Genomic DNA, 19243 nt, shown 5'->3' on the forward strand with positions numbered 1-19243 from the left:
ATATGCTATTGTCTGTTTCTCCTGTTATTTGTCTTAAAAATAAGTGAAGTATTAAGTTAAAGATTAGTTGGAAACTCTTTTCGATTGTTGTAAACAACTTTGAGATTTATGTTTAAAATATTTGATTATACCCATTAGACATAAGTGATGCATTTCTTTTGTACCTTGGAATATTAAATTGTAAAAATTAAACTGGAGATGTGATGGACAGCTTCAGATTTATATTAGTGAATTCGTCAACAATTTTAAGTTGTAGAAGTGAAATGCATCACAACTATAAGGTATCCATCCTAAAGATGAACTAATTGCCTGTTTTTTTTTATCAGTGGGTAGAGAAGGTACAGTATGATGGCACTGCTTTAAAATAAAAAAGGTCATTGTCAGGTTTTAAATTAAAAGACATAATGGATCTTCTTACTTAGGCAGTGGAAGATTTTAAAGCTCAATTATGTTCTTTAGATAGACTATCAATAATACACAGCAACACTAAAATCCATGCCAAATGTAAAGTTCACAATTCACTAACATTCACCCCCCACATTGTAGACACCCTGCACCTACAATTCTAAAAAAGGAATCAGTTTGATATTGATTTCTTTGGGCTCAAGAGTGGAGAGACAAATTGGTTATTGTGGTGCAAATATTAACTTTTAAATCATTTGCTTTAGTTAACTGTTAACAGAGGTATTTTTCTGTCTGTCAGCAGTTTCTCATGACCAAGTACAAACAGTACACTTCACTGTTGGAGATTAGTACATTTTATGTACAGGACTTCTTTTAAGCATTTGATCCATATTTTATTTTGTCTTATATTGAAGGTTGGCCATTAATCATTTCATAAACTTTGGAGTGTGGATTAAGGTAAGTCTCTGCCTTTGCGAGCATACTTTGGAGCTGTAGTTAGAGTTCCACACTCGTAACTGGAAGGCTATAGGTTTAAATACTGGGTTCAGCACTGTTACTGTACCAAGAGCATAGCACTTTAGATTGTTTCAGTAAAATGCTCACCTGTAAAAATAGGTACAAATGTGTGTTGCTTGGAAAAAAAATATCATCCAAATAAATTAATAACATTAATATGTCAGATAAGAATGTAACTCTTTTTATGTGCATCAGAAATGGAAATTAACTCCTCAATTCTGATATTAGCATATGAAGAGTCATACAAATACAGCCAGTTCTGGCAAATTATGAGCTGCACGTTAATTTACAAATACATAAAAATATTTTCTCTTCACTATCTGACCCCAAATTGCAGCGGGTAAAATCTATAGAGGGTTTCGGGCCTTGTCAAGTACTGTATATGTCTACTAGCTTGGATAAAAAATTTAGACAAACTGATCAAATATTAAAACAATCTACATAATTTTGCAAAGACAGGAACTGGAATGATATTGCTCTCATACCCAGATAATTGATAAAACTAATTTAAAAAGGTGAATAAGTGATTAAAATTACCAAAGACTGTTAGACAGTCTTATTGCTGTAAGGCGTGATAAAAAATATCTAAACCAGCCTCCTGGTGTTAAATGATGACCACTGATAAGAACCTGATCAATGATTACCTGTGTGTCAATAATCCATGGCAATACCAGAGCTTCACAGAGGAAGTCCCTTCAACTAAGGTTGAAAACACAACGGCCCTGTTCCTATAGGCCATCGCAGCCTTGTGCCCTCTCAGGTTTGCAAGTTAATTTTTAAATTTATTTTTATATATACAAAAAGGAAAAACACAATGTTCACAACGTGACAGAACAGAGGTAACATCAAGTGAATCAAACAGAAAAAAACACTTTGTCAACAGCAGAAGTTATGTGGCGTTAGGGGTCACATTAAATAAGTTTATATGCTAACGGATTTTTGTAAACCAACTCACCAAGCTCATTTTTAAAGATTTTTAGTGTATGTGAGCGTAGCTTAAATGAGTTAGAAAGTTCTTCAAAGCACATAGGAGTTTTTTTTTTACTCTACACCTAGGTATGTAAACTTTTGCCAACATGAAACATGAGAATGACATTTGCTATTATGCGAACTTCTTGGTTTGGCTCAGGGTGTCCCATTTCTAAATTTGTTTCACAAGGCTGCTCATAAGCGCCCCCTTCTCTGAAGTCCGTATCGGAGCGGAATTCACCCAGAATTCCTCGCGGAATGGTGACGTTTCATCTAGCCTATCAAATCGGAGAGAAGCAGCCAAGGAGAATAAAATATTCACGTTTGTAAAGTTGAACTTTATTTTACTGTATTTAAACTCATAATACTTCATTCATACTGTTTTCAAGGGATGAAGTGTTGAGATAAAGCTTTTGTTTTTGTCACCCCATTTCGACTGGTTTATATACCGGTATTTGTGTACCCTAGTCGTGTTTCAGACGTGGAAAAGACAAAATATTTAATAGAACAAAGCTTTGAGGTATTGCCAAGGTTACTTTATTCCGTTTACTTTCACCACGTGAATGGACGCGCCATGTTCCTCGTACTGTCATGTTTGTGCTGGGACAGACGAGGTGGAAGGTATTTAGCAGTTCAAAGCTTTGAAGAAACAGAGAGCGGTATTGCCAGGTTTTGCTTAGTTTTCGTCGCTTGTTTCGAGTGCAGCCTGTTCAACATGAACGCACGGGATATGTCACTACTTTTGTCCAGAGACAGCCGAGGTGAAATTGAGTTTTATCAAAATGCCAGCGGAGAAGGAGCAGCGCGAAAACAGGAACAGCAGAGTCTCCAGCGATGACGTCATGCGGGGGCGTCCCAGTACTCTGAAGGCGGACTTGGAGGAAGGGTTTAGGATTTAGTGTTTAGTGCAGTATTTGGGACGCGGCATTTATGTATTTGGACGAGTTTTTGCGTATGTGTTTTGCTGGATTATTGATTAATTATCGATGCACATTGATAGAACTCTTCTGAACTACGTCATCGGTTAAAAGGTAGTATTTGTTTCGATGGCTTTGCTGTATTTTGGGTTTGAACACGGTTCCGTGAAGCTCTGGTGGTCGTTTCGTTTGATACAAGGCTGAAGTTTAATTATTAATTGTGCTGTGTGGGTTTTTTTTATCGGTTTATGAAACTTTGCTGCCAGTCTTAAAAATGACGGGTTTCTTTTTTCCCTCAGGGCTCCTAGGCGATCTGATCACGCCGTTGTGTAGCTAGAAGCCAGTTCTGAGGATGTCGTTAGAAAACACTTCCGTCTTCGGGGCCAGGTGTCCCCTGTGAAAGACCGTTCTGGCTGGATCGTGTCTTTGGTCTCTTGCATTGAGCAGGTCGGCGTCATGGCCAAGAAGCTGGTGCTGGTGGATGCGGACTGCGGTATAGACGATGCCCAGGCTATAATGATGGCCCTGGCCGCCCCGGCCGTCCGCGTCCTGGGAATCACTTGCTGCTTTGGGAACGCACCCGTGGAGAACGTCTGCAGGAACACCCTGCGAGTCCTCGCCGTGTGTGACAGGACTGAGGTTTGTGTTGCCCGGAAGGTCGTGAACCTTTATGGTTCTGTCTCATTCTTCTCATTCTGCCATGTTTTGTTTCTTTCTGCGTGTAGCTGTCTCTGGATTTCAAGATCTTTTGCATTTTTTCCTCCCTGATCTATTTGAAAATTCTGCTTTAATAAAGGAAAAAGGGGGTTGTGCAGGCATGATGTACAGTATGATGATCAGACATGTTGCTCATGTGTGGGATCGGGTTGGGCATGTTTGACATGTTGAGGTGTCACATACTGTATAATGGATCTAAGATTCATTTACTTTCATCAGCCGTAGTACTGGGCAAACAAAACTAGGGAGCTGTGACTTTCTGAGATGAAAGGCTTTTTTAACTTATCAAAGCGCAGTCCGAGGTGTAGATGAGCTGCAAGTAAAGTATATAGCTGAGGCGCAGCCAGACTGTGCCGTGGAAACACAGCACTGCTGGGCAGAAACTGTTACTGTGGAGCCAGCATCACCACCTTTTTCTTCCACAGAGCTCAGTCAATGTTTCAATGTTCAATGAGTATTGCAAAGCATGGTACTCATGAGAAATTAAATGAGAGGTGCCATCCCATTTTATTTTAGGTTCCTGTGTTCTGCGGTGCTGCCTCCTCACTGATAGGGGAGCAGAGCCTGGCCTGCTGTCACTTTGGGACAGATGGCCTTGGTGATGTACCAGACGAAAGCAACCCCAAGGCTCTGAGTGCTCAGGTCAAGACTGAGCACGCAGTGAACGCCATGATCCGAATAGTGTCTGAGAACCCGGGCCAGGTGAGTGTGACAGAAAGACCACATCTCATTGTGGTTGCCTCTCTTCAAAAGAAAGGCACACACCTGAGGCCTAATGCGGGCTTGTTGGGAATTTAAAAATAGTGTAACTTCATCATGATCTGGCAAAACAAATGTTGACTTGAACCTTCAGCTGAAGGAATTTATAAAACACACGGTCATCAATGGGTCGTTTGATGTTCTTTTCCAGTTTGCTATTCTAGTGTGCTAAAACCACATCTTAATTTGTAACAGTTTGTTGCTGAGAATTGTGTATAGATTATGCCCTTCATAAAAGCATATTTTTCATTTAAATTATTATTATTATTAATAATAATAATAACGTGGGGAGCTGTGTTGCAAAGAAACAAGTGGAGGTTAATTCCACATTGAAAGTTCGAAAAAAGTTTCAGCTGTTGATCTGTTTTTCATCATGGAATTAACCTCTCCCTGCTCCTTTTAGGTTTAAGCAAATGTAGCCTGCGACTCCACACTGCATATTGTACCATACAACATGTTAATGCCCTCTTGTGGCACACTCATACTACTACAATTAAGGTAGAAGAACCCATAGCTTATTTTCTGTGCAACTTTTTCCTGGCAGGTTTCTCTAGTAGCCCTTGGGCCCCTGACTAATCTAGCTCTTGCTGTGCGAATGGACCCTACTTTCCCTGTGAAACTTAAGAATCTCTTTATCATGGGAGGAAATATGGAAGGTAAGAAAGGAACATTTATTTTTAGCTGGATTTTTGCCACATTCCTAATGCAGTTTCACAGTGATCAATCAATGCTTTGGACATAAACTTTCTTGCTCATAACTGGGTTTATCAGTTGATCCAAGGATCTCATCCAGCCATTTCTTGAAAGAAGTCAAGGAGTCAGTTTCCAGAACATTGCTGGTAACTTGTTCCTCACTCCCACGACCCAACCCTTCGTGTGCTTGTGACCCCAGGGAAAGGCAACCGGACAGCATGTGCCGAATTTAACTTTGGAATGGATCCAGAAGCAGCTCATATTGTCCTGAAGGAGTTCTCTTGCCCTACACATATCGCAACTTGGGAATTTACCTGCCATCACCAGTTGCCATGGGTAAGCGCTTCCACTTCCTTCACTGGATTCACTTCCTTTATGGCTCTTCCCAGTTTCATGCACAAACAAACCTCTGAATATTGGTTCCACACATTTTTCTTATGTTTCTTCCCAAATGCATCTTAATTAACATCTCATCCTATTCAAATCCAGTCCTCAGGACTGATGAGGTCAAGATTATTCACTTAGCCTATCACTGTCACAGCACTATTTTACATTAAAAAGCAGAAGGCTTATTTCTGCATTGTTCTAAAGAGGCAGTGCATGTACAAAAGCGGCATCTTAAGGCTCGTCTGTTACTTGCCGGGATGCTCTTATAGCCCTAGCCAATCTTTTATCATTCAGGGAAATTTTAAAGCAGCAAACGAAATAAAGGAATAACTATTAGTAGTGGTACACAGTGGATAACTGGGATGATTTTCAATCTTGAACAGGAATTCTTTGAGGAATGGGTTAACCAAGACACCGCTGCTGCTGCTTTCATGAAGAAAATAACATCCCAGTGCACAGCGTTTTCCAGGAAGGAATGGGCGATAAAGGATGAGCTGTTTGGGCCCGGGTTTGTCTCTTGTGATTCGTATGCCATGGCTGCCGCTATTGACAGCAGCATAATGACGGAGAACATCCAGTGTGCAGTTCACGTGGAGCTGAAAGGAGATCTCACGAGAGGAATGATGGTACTAGACCCAGCCAATTTCCATAAGAAGCAGCACAAAACATTTGTGATGAAGGCGTTTGATATGGACAAGTTCACACAGCTACTTGTAGCTGCTCTGAAGCAAACAACAAAAAAACATTAGCAACATGGAAGTGTTGCAATATCCTAAAAATTAAAGTTGATAGTTGTCCATTTTGACAAAGTTAGATTATAGCTGACATGAGTTATAGTATATATAATATGAGTTTATATTAGGTTTTTTATGGGTCAAGGATTTTTCTTAAGTTGCAGGGAGTTCTATATAAGATGTCTTTATGGAATTCTGAGTGGCCCTTAGAGAATTCTTAGAGGTCCTGTCATTCATGAGATTTTGTAAAATGATTGATACACCTTTTTAAAAAATGTAAATGATAAATACTATGCCACTGATATTTTAGTTAGCTTTCAAAGCATATTGTTTGTTGTGTAATATCAGTCACTGTTAATGAATTCACAAATCTAATGTTTTTTATACCACACTCACTTTGGTGAATGCACTTATTTAGTGTTTATTTTGAATACAAGCTGGTGAAATTCAAGTGTTATACAGTGTGGAAAATTGTATAAAAGGGGGCCATTTTATTGTTGTACTAAAGACAGAACCCTGATGTGGCCCTTTCATTGAGACCAAAATAAACTATGTATTTACTTCAAGTTAACACTATAGACTGGAAACGATTAAATCACCAGATGCCCAGGGATTGTTTTAAAGAAGCACAAGCAACTTTATGACATCACTAATTACAAGGACTCAGGAACTTTAGAGAAATATTGAAGGCAGTAAATTACATCTAATTGTATCTGGGAGTAGATGCCATGCTGCAATAAATGTTCAAAAATCTACATGGCTGAGGTGTATTAACCATAAGCATCATCATTATGTCATGGACTGTTACTGATTAGTCATTATAGATATGAAAACGAAAGCCAAAATCAGTGGAAAAATTTATTTTATTTTAAAGTACAACCCAGTTTTTTTAAATAAGAAATACATCGAAACCATGTTTAAGAGTCCGCCATGAGTATTTCAGTTCAACCTGTTAAAATGCACCGAGGCAAGAAAAGAGACAGCCCCGAGCACACAAAGATTGTAATACAGAGACTGGTGACACTGGGATACAGCTATCCTCATTGCATTGTTGCCGTATCCATCATTCAAGTTTACCCATGAACCATATTGAAACTTCTGCCACAATGCATACATTATTGCCACCTTTTAACCATGATAATCCCTTAATAAAGCCATGATTTAACTTAACTTTACACAAAGTGCTCGTTTCAAAACTGTAATACTGTACCATAAAGAGAAGCCATACACAGTATTACCTTAAGGGAGGGGGGGGCAGCTTTAAAAATAATCAAGACATCCCTATAAGGGCAATATTTTCAATTATAAATACTTGGCTTTTGCCTTCGTCAGTTGGGTTGCTGCAATTTATTTAAAAAGTTGATGTAATTAATAAGTCCCATACTTTTCAAGACATAAGAGCAGCAGAAAACATTTCACTGCCCCCTGTTAAACGTGACAGTAGGGCTGGGGGTCCTATTGAAGCAAGTTTTGAGTCATCCCCTGCTGATAGGAAGCATCAATGAAATATTTGTTATAGCATAGAAATTTGCATTAAAAAAGTGCACATCACGTACAATGCTCATACTGGCTTCGAGAACCTGCGGGCTAAACGATGCCGATTTTCCTCAGTTGCCGGTGTCCGATGGAAAAGTGGAGGTGTTCGGCCAGGGCTCGGAGCTTCTCCTGCTGAGGGTGGGGCGCCACATGTTCCAGGGGTTGTAGGTCCTGCCTATCTCGGTGGGAGTCGAGGGTGGAGCTGGGGCAGCGCTGGTGCTCTCAGTGCTTCCTATCAGGTCTGCGAGGGTGGAGGTGGTGGGGGACGGAGTAAAGGAGGGCAGGGTACTGTCCACACGGGTCGACCAGATGGAGCTGCTGAATGGAGTGGTTGAAGACCAAAGGCTGCTGGTGTTGCCAAGGATGGACTGAAATAAAAAAGAGGGGCAATTAAAGTTATGCTTTTTAATAATTTTACAAACATTATATACAGAAAATATATTGTAGGAGTGCAGAAAAGCAATCTGAAGTTTGATTATTTACAAACATTACTATACACAATAAATGAAATCATACCATCCACCCTTGATTATGTAATTCTGTGCAATTGATATTTCAAATACAAAAAAATAACCATTTGCTCATGGATGTCAACACTAAATGCAACCCATCCATGCTTTAAAACATGTTTTAATATTCCATATTGATAACTGATATTCCATATTGATATTCATATGATAACTGCTTCATTTAACAACCAACTAAAAACATTCTTCTAATAATGGTCACTATTTTGGTTTATCTACCCTCAAGATAAGGATTTTGATTCCAATCTGTGATTAATACTTTTTAGAGACTGGAAAGAATATATACAGTGCTTCAAATATATATGATAACAGAATACAATAGTTATAAAATTAATCTTTGTTATTCAAAAATGCAGAGCCCCATAGTGTACTCATATATGAATACGATTAACTGCAAGTTGTAGTCATACAAGAAACCAGAAGGTTTTAAACCTGCTTAAAATCTGTAGACACGTGAGAGATTATACCACTGTGGATATAAGATATCTACTGAAAGCTATTTCTGGTCACAAATTGCAGTTAGACTCCCATGTTTTAGCAAAAGCAGGTGTAAGCAGCAGTACACAAGACAGAGATAAGCAGAACAGGTACTGGTCAAAGCAAAAAGTTCATTCTCAAGAAAGGATATGCTCTCACCATTTATATAAAAAAAAGATTCTGTATTTTCTTCTAAATCAGCACTGCCCCTTAAGATTGTTAATCTCTTTAAGTATTCTTAAAAGAGAAGAAAGCTGTGCTTCTCGACCACAGGAAGCTGAGGCAGAGGAGAGATCTTACTGCAGTGGGAGCTGTTGGAGAGCCTGAGCTGGTGGGCCAGGAAGCCAAGGGGTCACTGCTTGGAGAGTCCCATATGGAGGGGGGCACTTGAGACAGCTCTGGCCAGCTCTGCTGGATGTCTTGATTGTAGGTCTTGGGAAAATTAATACAACTGACGACTAAAAAGAGAAAAAGATGCATTTAACTAGACTGGTAGGAGTTTGTGTAAATATAACATACTTTAATTGTATTACAATCAACGGTTATAATAGAACATTATTCACAGAGACTATTCATTTGTTATGGTTACTTACATTCATCTCTCAAAACTCACCTCCAGATAGATTAAAGGTGTTATTAGGTCCAAACGCAGAGAAAGAGTTAACAGAATTGAAGCTTGGGCTGTTAGAACTGTCAATTGGGCTCCATAATCCAGAACTACATTAAGAAAAAAACAAAAGCAGTTTAGCTTTTCTCGAAACAGGCAAGCAATACTGACCATTTTATACAAAGCAGCATACGTTTGTAGCCATACATCAGTTATACATTGGGACATTTTATTGAAGCTAGGTGAAAAAACATGCTCAAGGGTACAACAGCAGTGATTTTACAAACACAAACAACTTTTCAGACGTTAATCGAAGACACCAGTTTTGCAATATATACTACCTGATTTAACGGACTAGCTTTTCCATCTTTTTAATCACATCAATGGTGATGTAGGTATGACAGTTTTTTATATTAAATGGTGCTTCTTAATCTGTATACTGAATTGTAGATCACAGCATGTTTCTCTATTGGGCTGTATCTGTGGTGTATCTGGTGCTTTCTGGAGCACTTATCAGAAATAATGAGACGTTTGCTGTTTGGCGCAATATCCTGTGTAGTTCAATTTGCTCCCACCATATTTTTGCACCGTTTTGTACATTTTTCCTGGTTAAGATCTGTAGCTCATAACACGATGAATTATACAAAAATCAATTTACTGAAATCTGCATAATCCAGTAAAAATGTAATCTTATATATACAGATGTGGTGTAATTAAACGATATGACTATGTATGGTACAGTACAGAAATCTTTAATCTCCAATATAACAATTCTATTAGGAAAAATATAGAGGGAAAAAATCCTTACTGTTATCAAACAACCATACCCTAATTTCTAATAGATCATTCTAATCTAGTGTCATTTTGAGTAAGTGGATAAATGACCATGTTTATACAGTTTTCTAAAACTATATACTTTCTGCCTGCTTCTTGTACTTTAACAGCTCATCAGCTAAGGTAAAATAAATCAGTCAGGTGAATGATTTTGTCCTTTATTGGAATTTGATTTACAATAAACCATTGTCTATGTGCTCATCTCCTATTTACAACTTTTCTTTGCTGTCCTAGACAACATCAACATGACACAGCCAGAAACTCAAAGTAGCTCTCGCAATTGCGTGAAGGCCACAATGCATTTAACACTTTTTTTGTAATGGCTTTTAATCTCATATCAATTTATAACATCACATATACTAACACTTGCCAAAATGAAAATGAAATTAAACTTTAAATTAAAAATGACACTGATCTCACCTGTCTGAACCATCGCTCTCCAGAGGCATCATGTTTGGTATGGTCATGTTGCCATGAATGTCAGATTTACTGACTGCACTCTTTACTGGGCCGCTGCCACCTGTGAACACACCACAGTTTAACTCACTCTGGCTGAAGGACGAACACCTGTAGCAAGGGGTAAAGAACAAGCATTCACCTGGACTTTTGTCATAGCCTGCAGCAACAGCTGCAAAGGTAGGATTCCCATTTTTGCCAGGCAGAGAAGTTGATTTTGTTAACTTGTGTTTGCTTCCACTTGGCTTCTTTATACCCGTCTCACTAAAAAACACAGGAGAAAATGTCACAGCCTGAGCATTCAGTACACATGCATTTAATTTAAATTTAAACCTCGACATCACGAATTAGTGTAACACTACAGCACACACCTTTCTGTAAGATCAATTCTAAAACTTTTGATTAAGCACATACAGCAACAGAACTAAAGCTTTTTTAACATCAGGAAATCATTCTACAGAAAAGAAAATATCCCCCTTACTGTTAACAAACATGTCAAGTAGCGCCGTCAACACAATCGTCAAGATTGTGACAACAGACCTAAAGCATAGGGTATCCAGATGTTAAGTAATACAAGCCTGTTGCTAATCTGGTCATCCAAGACCTTATGATGAGTAAAGAAGCAATAGGCAAAGTGTTACCTGTTTGCATTGACAACGCTGCTGTAGGAGCCACGTGTAATCAAGCTGAAAGGTGCAGGTGGTGGGGAGGAAGCTCTGCATGTGGCAGAGAGGGGTCTCTTCAGGAAAGCGTCTGCATTCATTGTCTGTATGGAGATCTGCTGGAGGCTGTCCGTGGCTGGAGAAGGACATGAACAGCTGAAATGCTGCGCATTTGAAATTCACGTCAACTTTGAAATAATTTATATTTAAATGTTTTCACCGAACGATAGCCCTCTTTTCATCACCGTAAGCGACTGGAAACTCCACACTTCTCTGTAAGTCTTGAAAACACAGGGTCGGAGGGGGCTTGGGGCTGACTTACAGCTGCCCACTTTGTGGATGGGTACAGAATCCCACTCTGGTGGAGGCGAATCCTTTTCTCCTTCCGAGCTGCTGCTGTGTCCCAGCTCCTGGCCAGAACCGATGGAGAGAAACTTCACCAAGGGAGACGGTCTAAAATCCTCAGGTTTCCCACTGGTTCCTTCAAAGAAAGTAAGGCTGAATTAAAACTACCATTCAAATATTCTCAAACTGAAATCACAGCTCACTACAGATCAAAACTGAATCCACAAGGGAACACAACTATATACACCATCTCCTTCACATTCAGTTTTTGCTTACCTAGAGTGTAACTTCATGAAAACTAAGGCAAACTGCTAAATGGCTTAGGAAAACAAAACCAACCTCTTTGTTTCTGCATATTCCTTGTTTTTGGGCCATTTGTTAATGCTTGATGTATCAAGTTCTTCGATGTGAAGTTCTTGCGCTGTTTGCTTTCCAGGGGTGTTGTATAAGGTAGTTCCAAAGAGCTGGTGCACCAAAACAAAGAGAATAGTGAATACACTAATTTTCTGCACAATTCCAACCACTTAAAATTCCAGACATCAATTACCTGGACTTTGCATCTGTTTGGTTTTCCTTCTTCATGTTGCCTACTTTCTTGTTTTTGGGTTTCATATGAAAAACATGATTGTCCTCTTTTTCTTTGTCGAGTGTGAACGTTCGGCCTTTCTTCTTCTCTGGTTCCTAAAGGACAAAAAGGGAAAATGAAAACGGAGCACGTACATCTTAACACTGATTCCACAAATGCTTGGTATGCAAGAACTGCTAACATCCTTACGATCCAGCGTAAGGTATTTAAAACAACACCCTTTTAATAGCACAATAATTGTAGGTACAGTGAATACAGCTTCTGATTAGGAGTCGAAAAGAGAAAACAAAACATTTAAATAAACAGAAGAGCAGAAGCAAAAAGCCTACCTCCTTGATGCTAGCCTCCATGTCTGGGTTCGACGTTTCTGTGGTGGTTGAAGAGCTGTCGTCGTTGTCTGCGAGGGAGTCTTTCAGCTCATCTTCCTGTGGCTTTCCCTTTGTTCTCCTCTCTTTTTCCTCCCGTTTCTTTTGCATTTTGGGTTTACGCTGCACTTTCGCCTTCGCTACAAGAGCATAAACCACACCTGAGCATTAAGTCAAGGGACAGAAGGGTGCCAGGTGAGGAGATGGTCAGGGGAGCTGAGAGGTGGTCGGGCTAACTTACCTTTGTTCTGTGCAGCAGGACAAGAAGGCTGCTCCTGAAACACCTCTGTGGAAGGGGACTCGGGCCGCTCCAGGTCTTTGTCCATAGCCTCCACGAGACTCGTGTAATCTGAATCCTCAGAGCTGTGTCTGGCTGTGCTGCTTTCAGGCTGCGATTTCTGACAGCTGTTAGCCTGTGGCTGTTGAGGCACTGGTGGCTGTGGAGTCTGCTGTTCCAGAAGGCTCTGGGTCTGCTGTTGGTGAGCATGGTGGTGGTGCTTGCCAGTCCGCAGCCTCCTGTTGGTGATCTGACACTGGCCTGTGTTAGTGTCTGAACCCATACTGCTGCCTTTGCTGGCAGATTGGGCAGAGGGTGCTTGCATAGAGGTCCTGTTGTAATTGATCCTTCTTAGACCTTCAAAGTCCATTGGGTTTCGACTGTTGTTCATGTGTGACTGTGCACCACCTTGTCTGTGGTTTCCTGTGTTGGCTCTAGACGAAGGACCACCTGAGTACATTCCTCTTGTCAGGTTGTGGTTTGCATCTCCATATTCATTCAAGCTTTAAGAACGTGGTAAACAGAGAAGAAACTGAGAACAACTCTTCTGCACTGACAAGTGTCAGAATGAAATCTCCATTAAACTAAAGAAGATTATTCACAAGTTTTTTTTTTATATGACTGCAGTTGAAACCTCCTTGCCAGGAGAAGCATGAATTCCTACTTCATTGCAACATTGTGACTTTATACATAATAACTGGATATTTTCAGTTGATGACATATATTTGTTATGCCACATAAAATGTACTACAAGGCCAACAAACTACCTAATCATTTTATAATGACATGTCAAAAGCACAGCATAGCATTTTTCATTCACTTACTTTGTATCAGATGAAATCCCTACAATTTCCCTGAGATCAAATGGCCTCCCTGTCTCAACGGGAGTGTTAGATGCTTCAAAAGACAAACGTCTCTTGAATGGCTCCCATATTCCTTGAGCTTCCAAATATGCGGTTACAAGCACTAAAAGAAACATGGAACTGAAAACAAAACAAATTCACTTTTCGTTATGGTTTTCTTTGGAAATGCGCAGCATGTAATTGCTTATTCCATTCCAAGACACAACAGCAACTGTTTGGAATGTATTTTAGCCACAAGAGAAGATAACTTCAAATCTTCAAAACACTGTGCTATTCAAATTTCTTTGAAATGATACTTCATAGATTTAGATAATCCAACAATTCTTGTCAGGTGCCGAGAATATAAAACATTTTATTCTTTCTTTACATACATCTCCTATCGCTAATCTTGACCAATTAATTAGCACATAAAAAAAACACTCCAGAATGTTATTGTTTTTACAATGTAACTTTACATATAGTAGGATACCTTTACATATATGTAGAATAACTTCATATGTTTTTAATTCAAATAATACAAAGTAGAAATAGAAAAAAACCTCACCTCATGATCAAAGATATTATAATGTACAGTTCCAGCTCCCAGTTGGGCCTGGGTAGGGCTTCAGCACAAGTAGCTAGCATGTGATACGGAAGTGATGCGTTCAGTACAAAGACAAACTCGGAACCTCCTGCTGTCACAAGCTTTAATTCTCGGATAACTCGCGAAGCAGTGAAATCTGGCGTGAACCTGGAAAACAGACAAAAGTGGTGCTTGTATGACATTGATACAGAAACATCACCAGCTAGTTCACCTGACCTCATCACGTTTTCAAACTAAAATATATGTGAATACCATACACTTAACTGCTACTGCTATCGGTTAGGCTCCTTTGAGGAAGTAAAAATAAAATAGTGAGCACTTCATGGCCTTTTAGCACTAGAAGGCTTATCTGACTTATTGTAAAAACATGCTGCCCAACCACAATACCACAACAAACTGATTAAAATGTTCTCACAGGGGTTTTGGTGCATTTTAAAAACAGGCATTTATCACACAGTATGAAATAATTATCCTGGTGTCCGCTTTAGATATGGCTATTGTTTACACAGTAGGCATGAAAAGGTTAAACATGCATACAAGCTGAGGTAAACATGCAACAAGAAATATACATTTTGAAAGATCTACAGTATAATGAAAGGAAAAAAAGAGGAACATTTTTAAATATCGTGACATTAAATGAGCATAGTCGATGGCTATTTGCAGAAGTCAGAACACCACAGTGGAGGTAAAGCATGTTCAACTAAGATTGTTTCTGCACTACCTTAAAACTCATCATACCCTTGGATACTTCAGTCCTGACAAGTGCATAAACAACACTGAATAACTTAAATGAAAACTACAAAGCAGAAATGGTTAAACGAAGTAATTTATTGTTTAGATTCCACTTGCAACATTACTTACAGTATGACAATGTCTTTTGAGGCATTTGGTTTAAGTGCAAATTCCTGGCAGTTGACAACTTTAAATCCATAACCTTCACAAGGATATCCACTGATTTCTGCTGATCTGATGAAAATTGGAAGCTGTCCTGTGTTTTCAATTTTAAATGTTCTTTTGAGAGTAAAGTTTGGTTCTTTTGATTTCACTTCTAAAAAGAAACAAAATGGAAAATGTGAATTCCTCTAGAAGTTAAAGATAGCTATTGTTGAAAATATTATAACATTATGTGTTATATTATTATTCATGTTAAAAGGCTATAAAGATATACAGTGTATTTAAGCTTCACTCCTGAAATTTTACATTTAACATGCATAAGCCATTCTTTTGACAGAAATGAATGTTGCCAATGATAAATTCTGTAGAACAAAATTGCCATATTTGAAAATCTTGCATAACAAAAACTCTGATGCACTGTGCAAGTTTTAAAACACGATTTATTTCAATGGAAACAAATTCCTGTTGTACCCACATTGATGCATTGATACTCACTTTCTGAGCAGTCTTTTAGCAAAGACTCTGTCATTTTAAATCTTAATGAACTTCCAGGGCCAGGAGCCTTGCCAGCAACCTTCAGGCTTTCAGTTGTTCCCTGACCCTGAACAACTAAAGAATCTATCACAGTCAGATTGTTCCTAAAAAGAGATAGAGATGGAACAACAATGGTCATTATATCATCGACACTTCTTCTAATCTACTTTGTGCGAGTTCCCATTTTTTTACAGATAATTGCACAAAAAGTATATATACAAAAGCCACAACATGAAGGCCTTCGCATGAGTTTATTTTTGTATCAGTTTTTCTGATATGAACATGAAGAATTTACCTTACAACAATCAGAGAAGAGACGGTGTGGTTGGTGACAGGAGTAAATTTCACCGTAAAGGACTTGGCCTCTCCAGGCCAGAGCAGCAAATTGTAAACAAATGGTCTTGTAGGTCCTTCGACAAACCCTGTGCTCGTTTTAATGAAGGAAGTCTAAAAGTAAAAGACAAGTAAATAAACAGACTTAAAAACCAGCAAGAGAAAATCATGCTTAATACTGTATCTACACTGAAGCCGATCAGAAATAGTTTTCCAGCAGTTCTGGAGTATAGTATTCTGTGATCCTGCAGCCCTTGTAAATAGCTTGTTACCAAAGAGTACCTCTTCTGTCTCTGCAACAGGTTTACAAGTCCACAATGTTACCAATGTTCGCATTTACATACTGTTGCCATGGTTAAAAGAAAATATCAGATGGATTACTTCAGTTTCTTGGAGTTTAGTTCAAATTAAACTCAAATTACAGCTTTTCTAGTAACAGAGAAATGCTTCACTTACTTGGTTTCTATGAGTCTGGAACTCAAACGTGTTGATTTCAAAGTCTGAGAGCTTTCCCAAATTAAGCCTTAAAGAAGAAGAAAAATAATTATATGGGCAGAGGGTCACAATGTACGTATTCAATTAATCACTTTAGCCCTTAAAAGTAAAGAGAATTGATGGCTATGGTTTCTTTTCAGTTTTATCAAACAAATATGGATTCTTTAACATCGTAACTTGAACAACACTTGACAAATAATTAAAAGTTAAAACCACAGTCTTATCTCACCTTTCTGTTATTTTTTCAGCAAAAACTGAAGGGTGGGGATACAAAGCTAAAGGTAGAATCTGGATGAAGACTGGAACATCTGCTGGGTTTTCTAAAACAACTTCCTCTTCCTGTGGAAAAGTATGCTTAATAAAATCCATAAATCATCATACACACAATATGGAGTTAACATTTAGTGTAAATTGGGTTATGAACATTAAATGAAATTAGTAGCTCATGTTAAGTATGTCTCCATCCTAAACCACATGCCATAATGTTTTAAAAATAGGTTTACCCCTACAAATTACATCCCCCACCACAAAATTAAATAATCTCAGAGCACTAATGTTATCTTGCAATATGGCAATGTATAAAAGTAATAAAAAAACAAGCAATCACAATGAAATATTAAACACCAAATACTGGAAGTAGCTTTGAACTTACAGACGAGCTGTTGGTGTTTGTAAGAGGGAAAATGATATGGCGTGCTGTTTTGATTATTGAAGGCCATATCATCTGTGCAGTTACTTTGACTTCAACATTTTTCTGAAGGTCAGTATCTACTTCAAAGATGGCGTCTACCCTGAGGAACGAAAAAAAAAACCCAAATACATTTCATAAATCCGCTTAAGGTAGAAGTTAAAATTTCTGAAGCACTGTTAAAACATGCTTTGAATAAACATGGAAAAAGTGTTATGAAGCATATAAAAACACTTCCACTTACTCATGCCTCGAGTTTTCTTTCAGCTCTCGCCACCTTTTGTGAAACGTTTGATGCAAATCGACATCTGCATCCCACACATCTTCTTGCATTGCTAGCCCATGCAGTTTAGATTCAGCTGAAATAAGACAATAAGCTTGAAAATCCGCGTGGAGTTCACACAAGCACAAAAAAAAAACAGGTAAGAAATGTCATCCACTAAAACTTACATTTAGATAAAAAAGGGAATCCAACGTAACAGTGATCTCCACACTGAAGACCAGCATCAAAATAAATATTTGCAATCTGTAAAAACAAAAAAAAAAGGCACGCAAAGTGACTTCTTGGGCAAAACTTCTGATGTTTAAATTAAAAAAAGCACATAATTCCTTGCATTTATATTACACTTTTGTGAAAAACTCCTTCACCAATTGAATTGAGGTAACCCAGGTGGGGATTTAGCCAGAGCACCAGGGCTACCACCCCTACATGAACAGTGCCACAGGATCTTTGGTATCCAGGTAATAAGACCCTTGGATTATCCTCTCATCTGAAGGGCAATATACCCAACAGTACAGTTTTCCTCGTCACCATAGTGAAAATGGGTTTGAAAAGTCTGGTCCAGAGGAAAGAGTGCCAAATATAGTCCAGAAACAACTGGTTTCCCTTGGCCTCCCATCCCAGTAGTGACCTGTCTTGCTTAGCCTCTAAGGTCAGACAAGACCAGGCTACAGGGTTGTAATGTCCTTACCAAATCAGAGAAAAAATCCTTTATCCATAATTTCTTGAAGGATCTTAAAATCTTTCATTCAGTATAAAGCCTACAAATACTACATACCTTCGATTTTCTTCTTGGCTCTAGCTCTTCCTTATTATTCTTGAATTTCTTGTAATAAAATCGCACATCCTCCGTAAGAGAACGTATGTGCTGCAGTTTTACCTTCTGTGAGAAGGAACTCATAATGTTAAAACTCTGGTGTACAACTTTGCCCTGTAAAAAATACAAGGAATGAGCTGTTAATTACTCTATAGTCAATACAAAAACTAATCTAAGTAAATTCAGATGGCAGTTTCTGACAGCAACACCCTTTCTTTGCTAGTAACAACACATCATACAGCGGTAATTAGTAACTCCTGTACTCTGAAGTGTAAGTGGAGGATGTAAGAAATTTACAAAGAGATGTGCACTGAAATTCCCAAATAAAAATGTACACACCCGTTGCACAAAAAGTGCAGCCAACTATCAAACAAAATCTTACATTATTTAGTTTTTGTTGAAAAGAATAACATTTCAAAAGTAGAGAGATGTGCAAATGCTGTTAAGGAGGAATTAAATGGTTGCAAAAACTGCATACAAGCATTATGAAATATTAAATTTAGGCATTGCTCTTAAACGCTGTGATCTGATGTCTCCGAGCAACGTAAGCATGGTCAAGTAAAAGTTACTACTAAATTAAATTGTTGCATCTTGATTTGGCTTCAGATGAAAGACTTCATTCAGAGGTTAAAATAAAAACACGGAAGCCCCTTTAAAATGAACTTCAAACGTATCAGAACAATAGGAGTAAAATCATAAACTAGACTACACAATAGATACAAGGCTTGTCTCCCACCGAACAGCAGATACTAAAATAGCCACAAGACTTTTCTTCAAGAGAAACAATAACACCGTGCAATGTAATGCCTCAAAGTGCTCTCACCGGAAAGGACGCTGGAAGAACAATGTGCTTTGGTGAGCTTGTTAACGTGCCCACGGCTATAACACCTTTTACTGGTATGGTTAAGATCTGTGAAGAACAAAAGTTAAGTTGAAAACAACGCACACTACAGAAACTTAACAAAAAAAGGAATACGCAATTATCTA

The 19243-nt window shown here is 38.5% G+C and overlaps 2 protein-coding genes across 8 annotated transcripts in view; one reads left to right on the top strand and one right to left on the bottom strand.

Annotated features, from left to right (window-relative positions):
* The first annotated feature begins 709 nt into the window (after window positions 1-709).
* On the top strand, window positions 710-6668 carry LOC148675919 (inosine-uridine preferring nucleoside hydrolase). Of its 6 annotated transcripts, none has more exons than XM_088598031.1 (6): window positions 710-861; window positions 3255-3446; window positions 4041-4226; window positions 4828-4939; window positions 5176-5312; window positions 5747-6668. In XM_088598031.1, exons 2-6 carry the CDS (start codon window positions 3264-3266, stop codon window positions 6110-6112), a joined length of 984 nt encoding a protein of 327 aa, XP_088454157.1. In that variant the 5' UTR covers window positions 710-861; window positions 3255-3263; the 3' UTR covers window positions 6113-6668. The 6 variants fall into 6 exon arrangements, with proteins under 6 accessions (XP_088454157.1, XP_088454181.1, XP_088454166.1 ...); XM_088598055.1 differs by lacking the exon at window positions 710-861 and adding an exon at window positions 2116-2216; XM_088598040.1 differs by lacking the exon at window positions 710-861 and adding an exon at window positions 2124-2212.
* Window positions 6669-6942: 274 nt separating this feature from the next.
* The window catches only part of tmem131 (transmembrane protein 131), a 55586-nt gene continuing 43285 nt past the window's right edge, over window positions 6943-19243 (bottom strand). Inside the window, exons 19-41 of one of the 2 annotated variants that reach the window (XM_088597999.1) lie at window positions 19080-19166; window positions 18218-18370; window positions 17610-17685; window positions 17404-17518; window positions 17124-17262; window positions 16701-16810; window positions 16433-16499; window positions 15939-16090; window positions 15605-15747; window positions 15077-15263; window positions 14177-14362; window positions 13594-13752; window positions 12734-13272; window positions 12457-12632; window positions 12089-12222; window positions 11881-12005; window positions 11519-11677; window positions 11176-11332; window positions 10677-10798; window positions 10499-10598; window positions 9251-9354; window positions 8938-9095; window positions 6943-8001 (exon numbers count right to left, since the gene is read on the bottom strand). In XM_088597999.1, coding sequence (XP_088454125.1) covers window positions 7705-8001; window positions 8938-9095; window positions 9251-9354; window positions 10499-10598; window positions 10677-10798; window positions 11176-11332; window positions 11519-11677; window positions 11881-12005; window positions 12089-12222; window positions 12457-12632; window positions 12734-13272; window positions 13594-13752; window positions 14177-14362; window positions 15077-15263; window positions 15605-15747; window positions 15939-16090; window positions 16433-16499; window positions 16701-16810; window positions 17124-17262; window positions 17404-17518; window positions 17610-17685; window positions 18218-18370; window positions 19080-19166 — 3645 coding nt within the window. In that variant the 3' untranslated portion in view covers window positions 6943-7704. Of the gene's footprint in view, window positions 8002-8937; window positions 9096-9250; window positions 9355-10498; window positions 10599-10676; window positions 10799-11175; window positions 11333-11518; window positions 11678-11880; window positions 12006-12088; window positions 12223-12456; window positions 12654-12733; window positions 13273-13593; window positions 13753-14176; window positions 14363-15076; window positions 15264-15604; window positions 15748-15938; window positions 16091-16432; window positions 16500-16700; window positions 16811-17123; window positions 17263-17403; window positions 17519-17609; window positions 17686-18217; window positions 18371-19079; window positions 19167-19243 lie in introns of both variants that reach the window. The other variant, XM_088597989.1, reaches the window with a different exon arrangement.

Source organism: Lepisosteus platostomus, chromosome 2 (assembly GCF_059453375.1).
Source record: "Lepisosteus platostomus isolate fLepPlt1 chromosome 2, fLepPlt1.hap1, whole genome shotgun sequence".
Taxonomy (NCBI): domain Eukaryota; kingdom Metazoa; phylum Chordata; class Actinopteri; order Semionotiformes; family Lepisosteidae; genus Lepisosteus; species Lepisosteus platostomus.

Coding starts and splice junctions, on each gene's coding strand:
- LOC148675919 (XM_088598031.1), top strand. CDS start 3,264: ATGGCCAAGAAGCTGGTGCTGGTGGATGCGGACTGCGGTATAGACGAT. Junction 4,940..5,175: donor CATGGGAGGAAATATGGAAG/GTAAGAAAGGAA, acceptor TTGTGACCCCAG/GGAAAGGCAACCGGACAGCA. Junction 5,313..5,746: donor GCCATCACCAGTTGCCATGG/GTAAGCGCTTCC, acceptor AATCTTGAACAG/GAATTCTTTGAGGAATGGGT.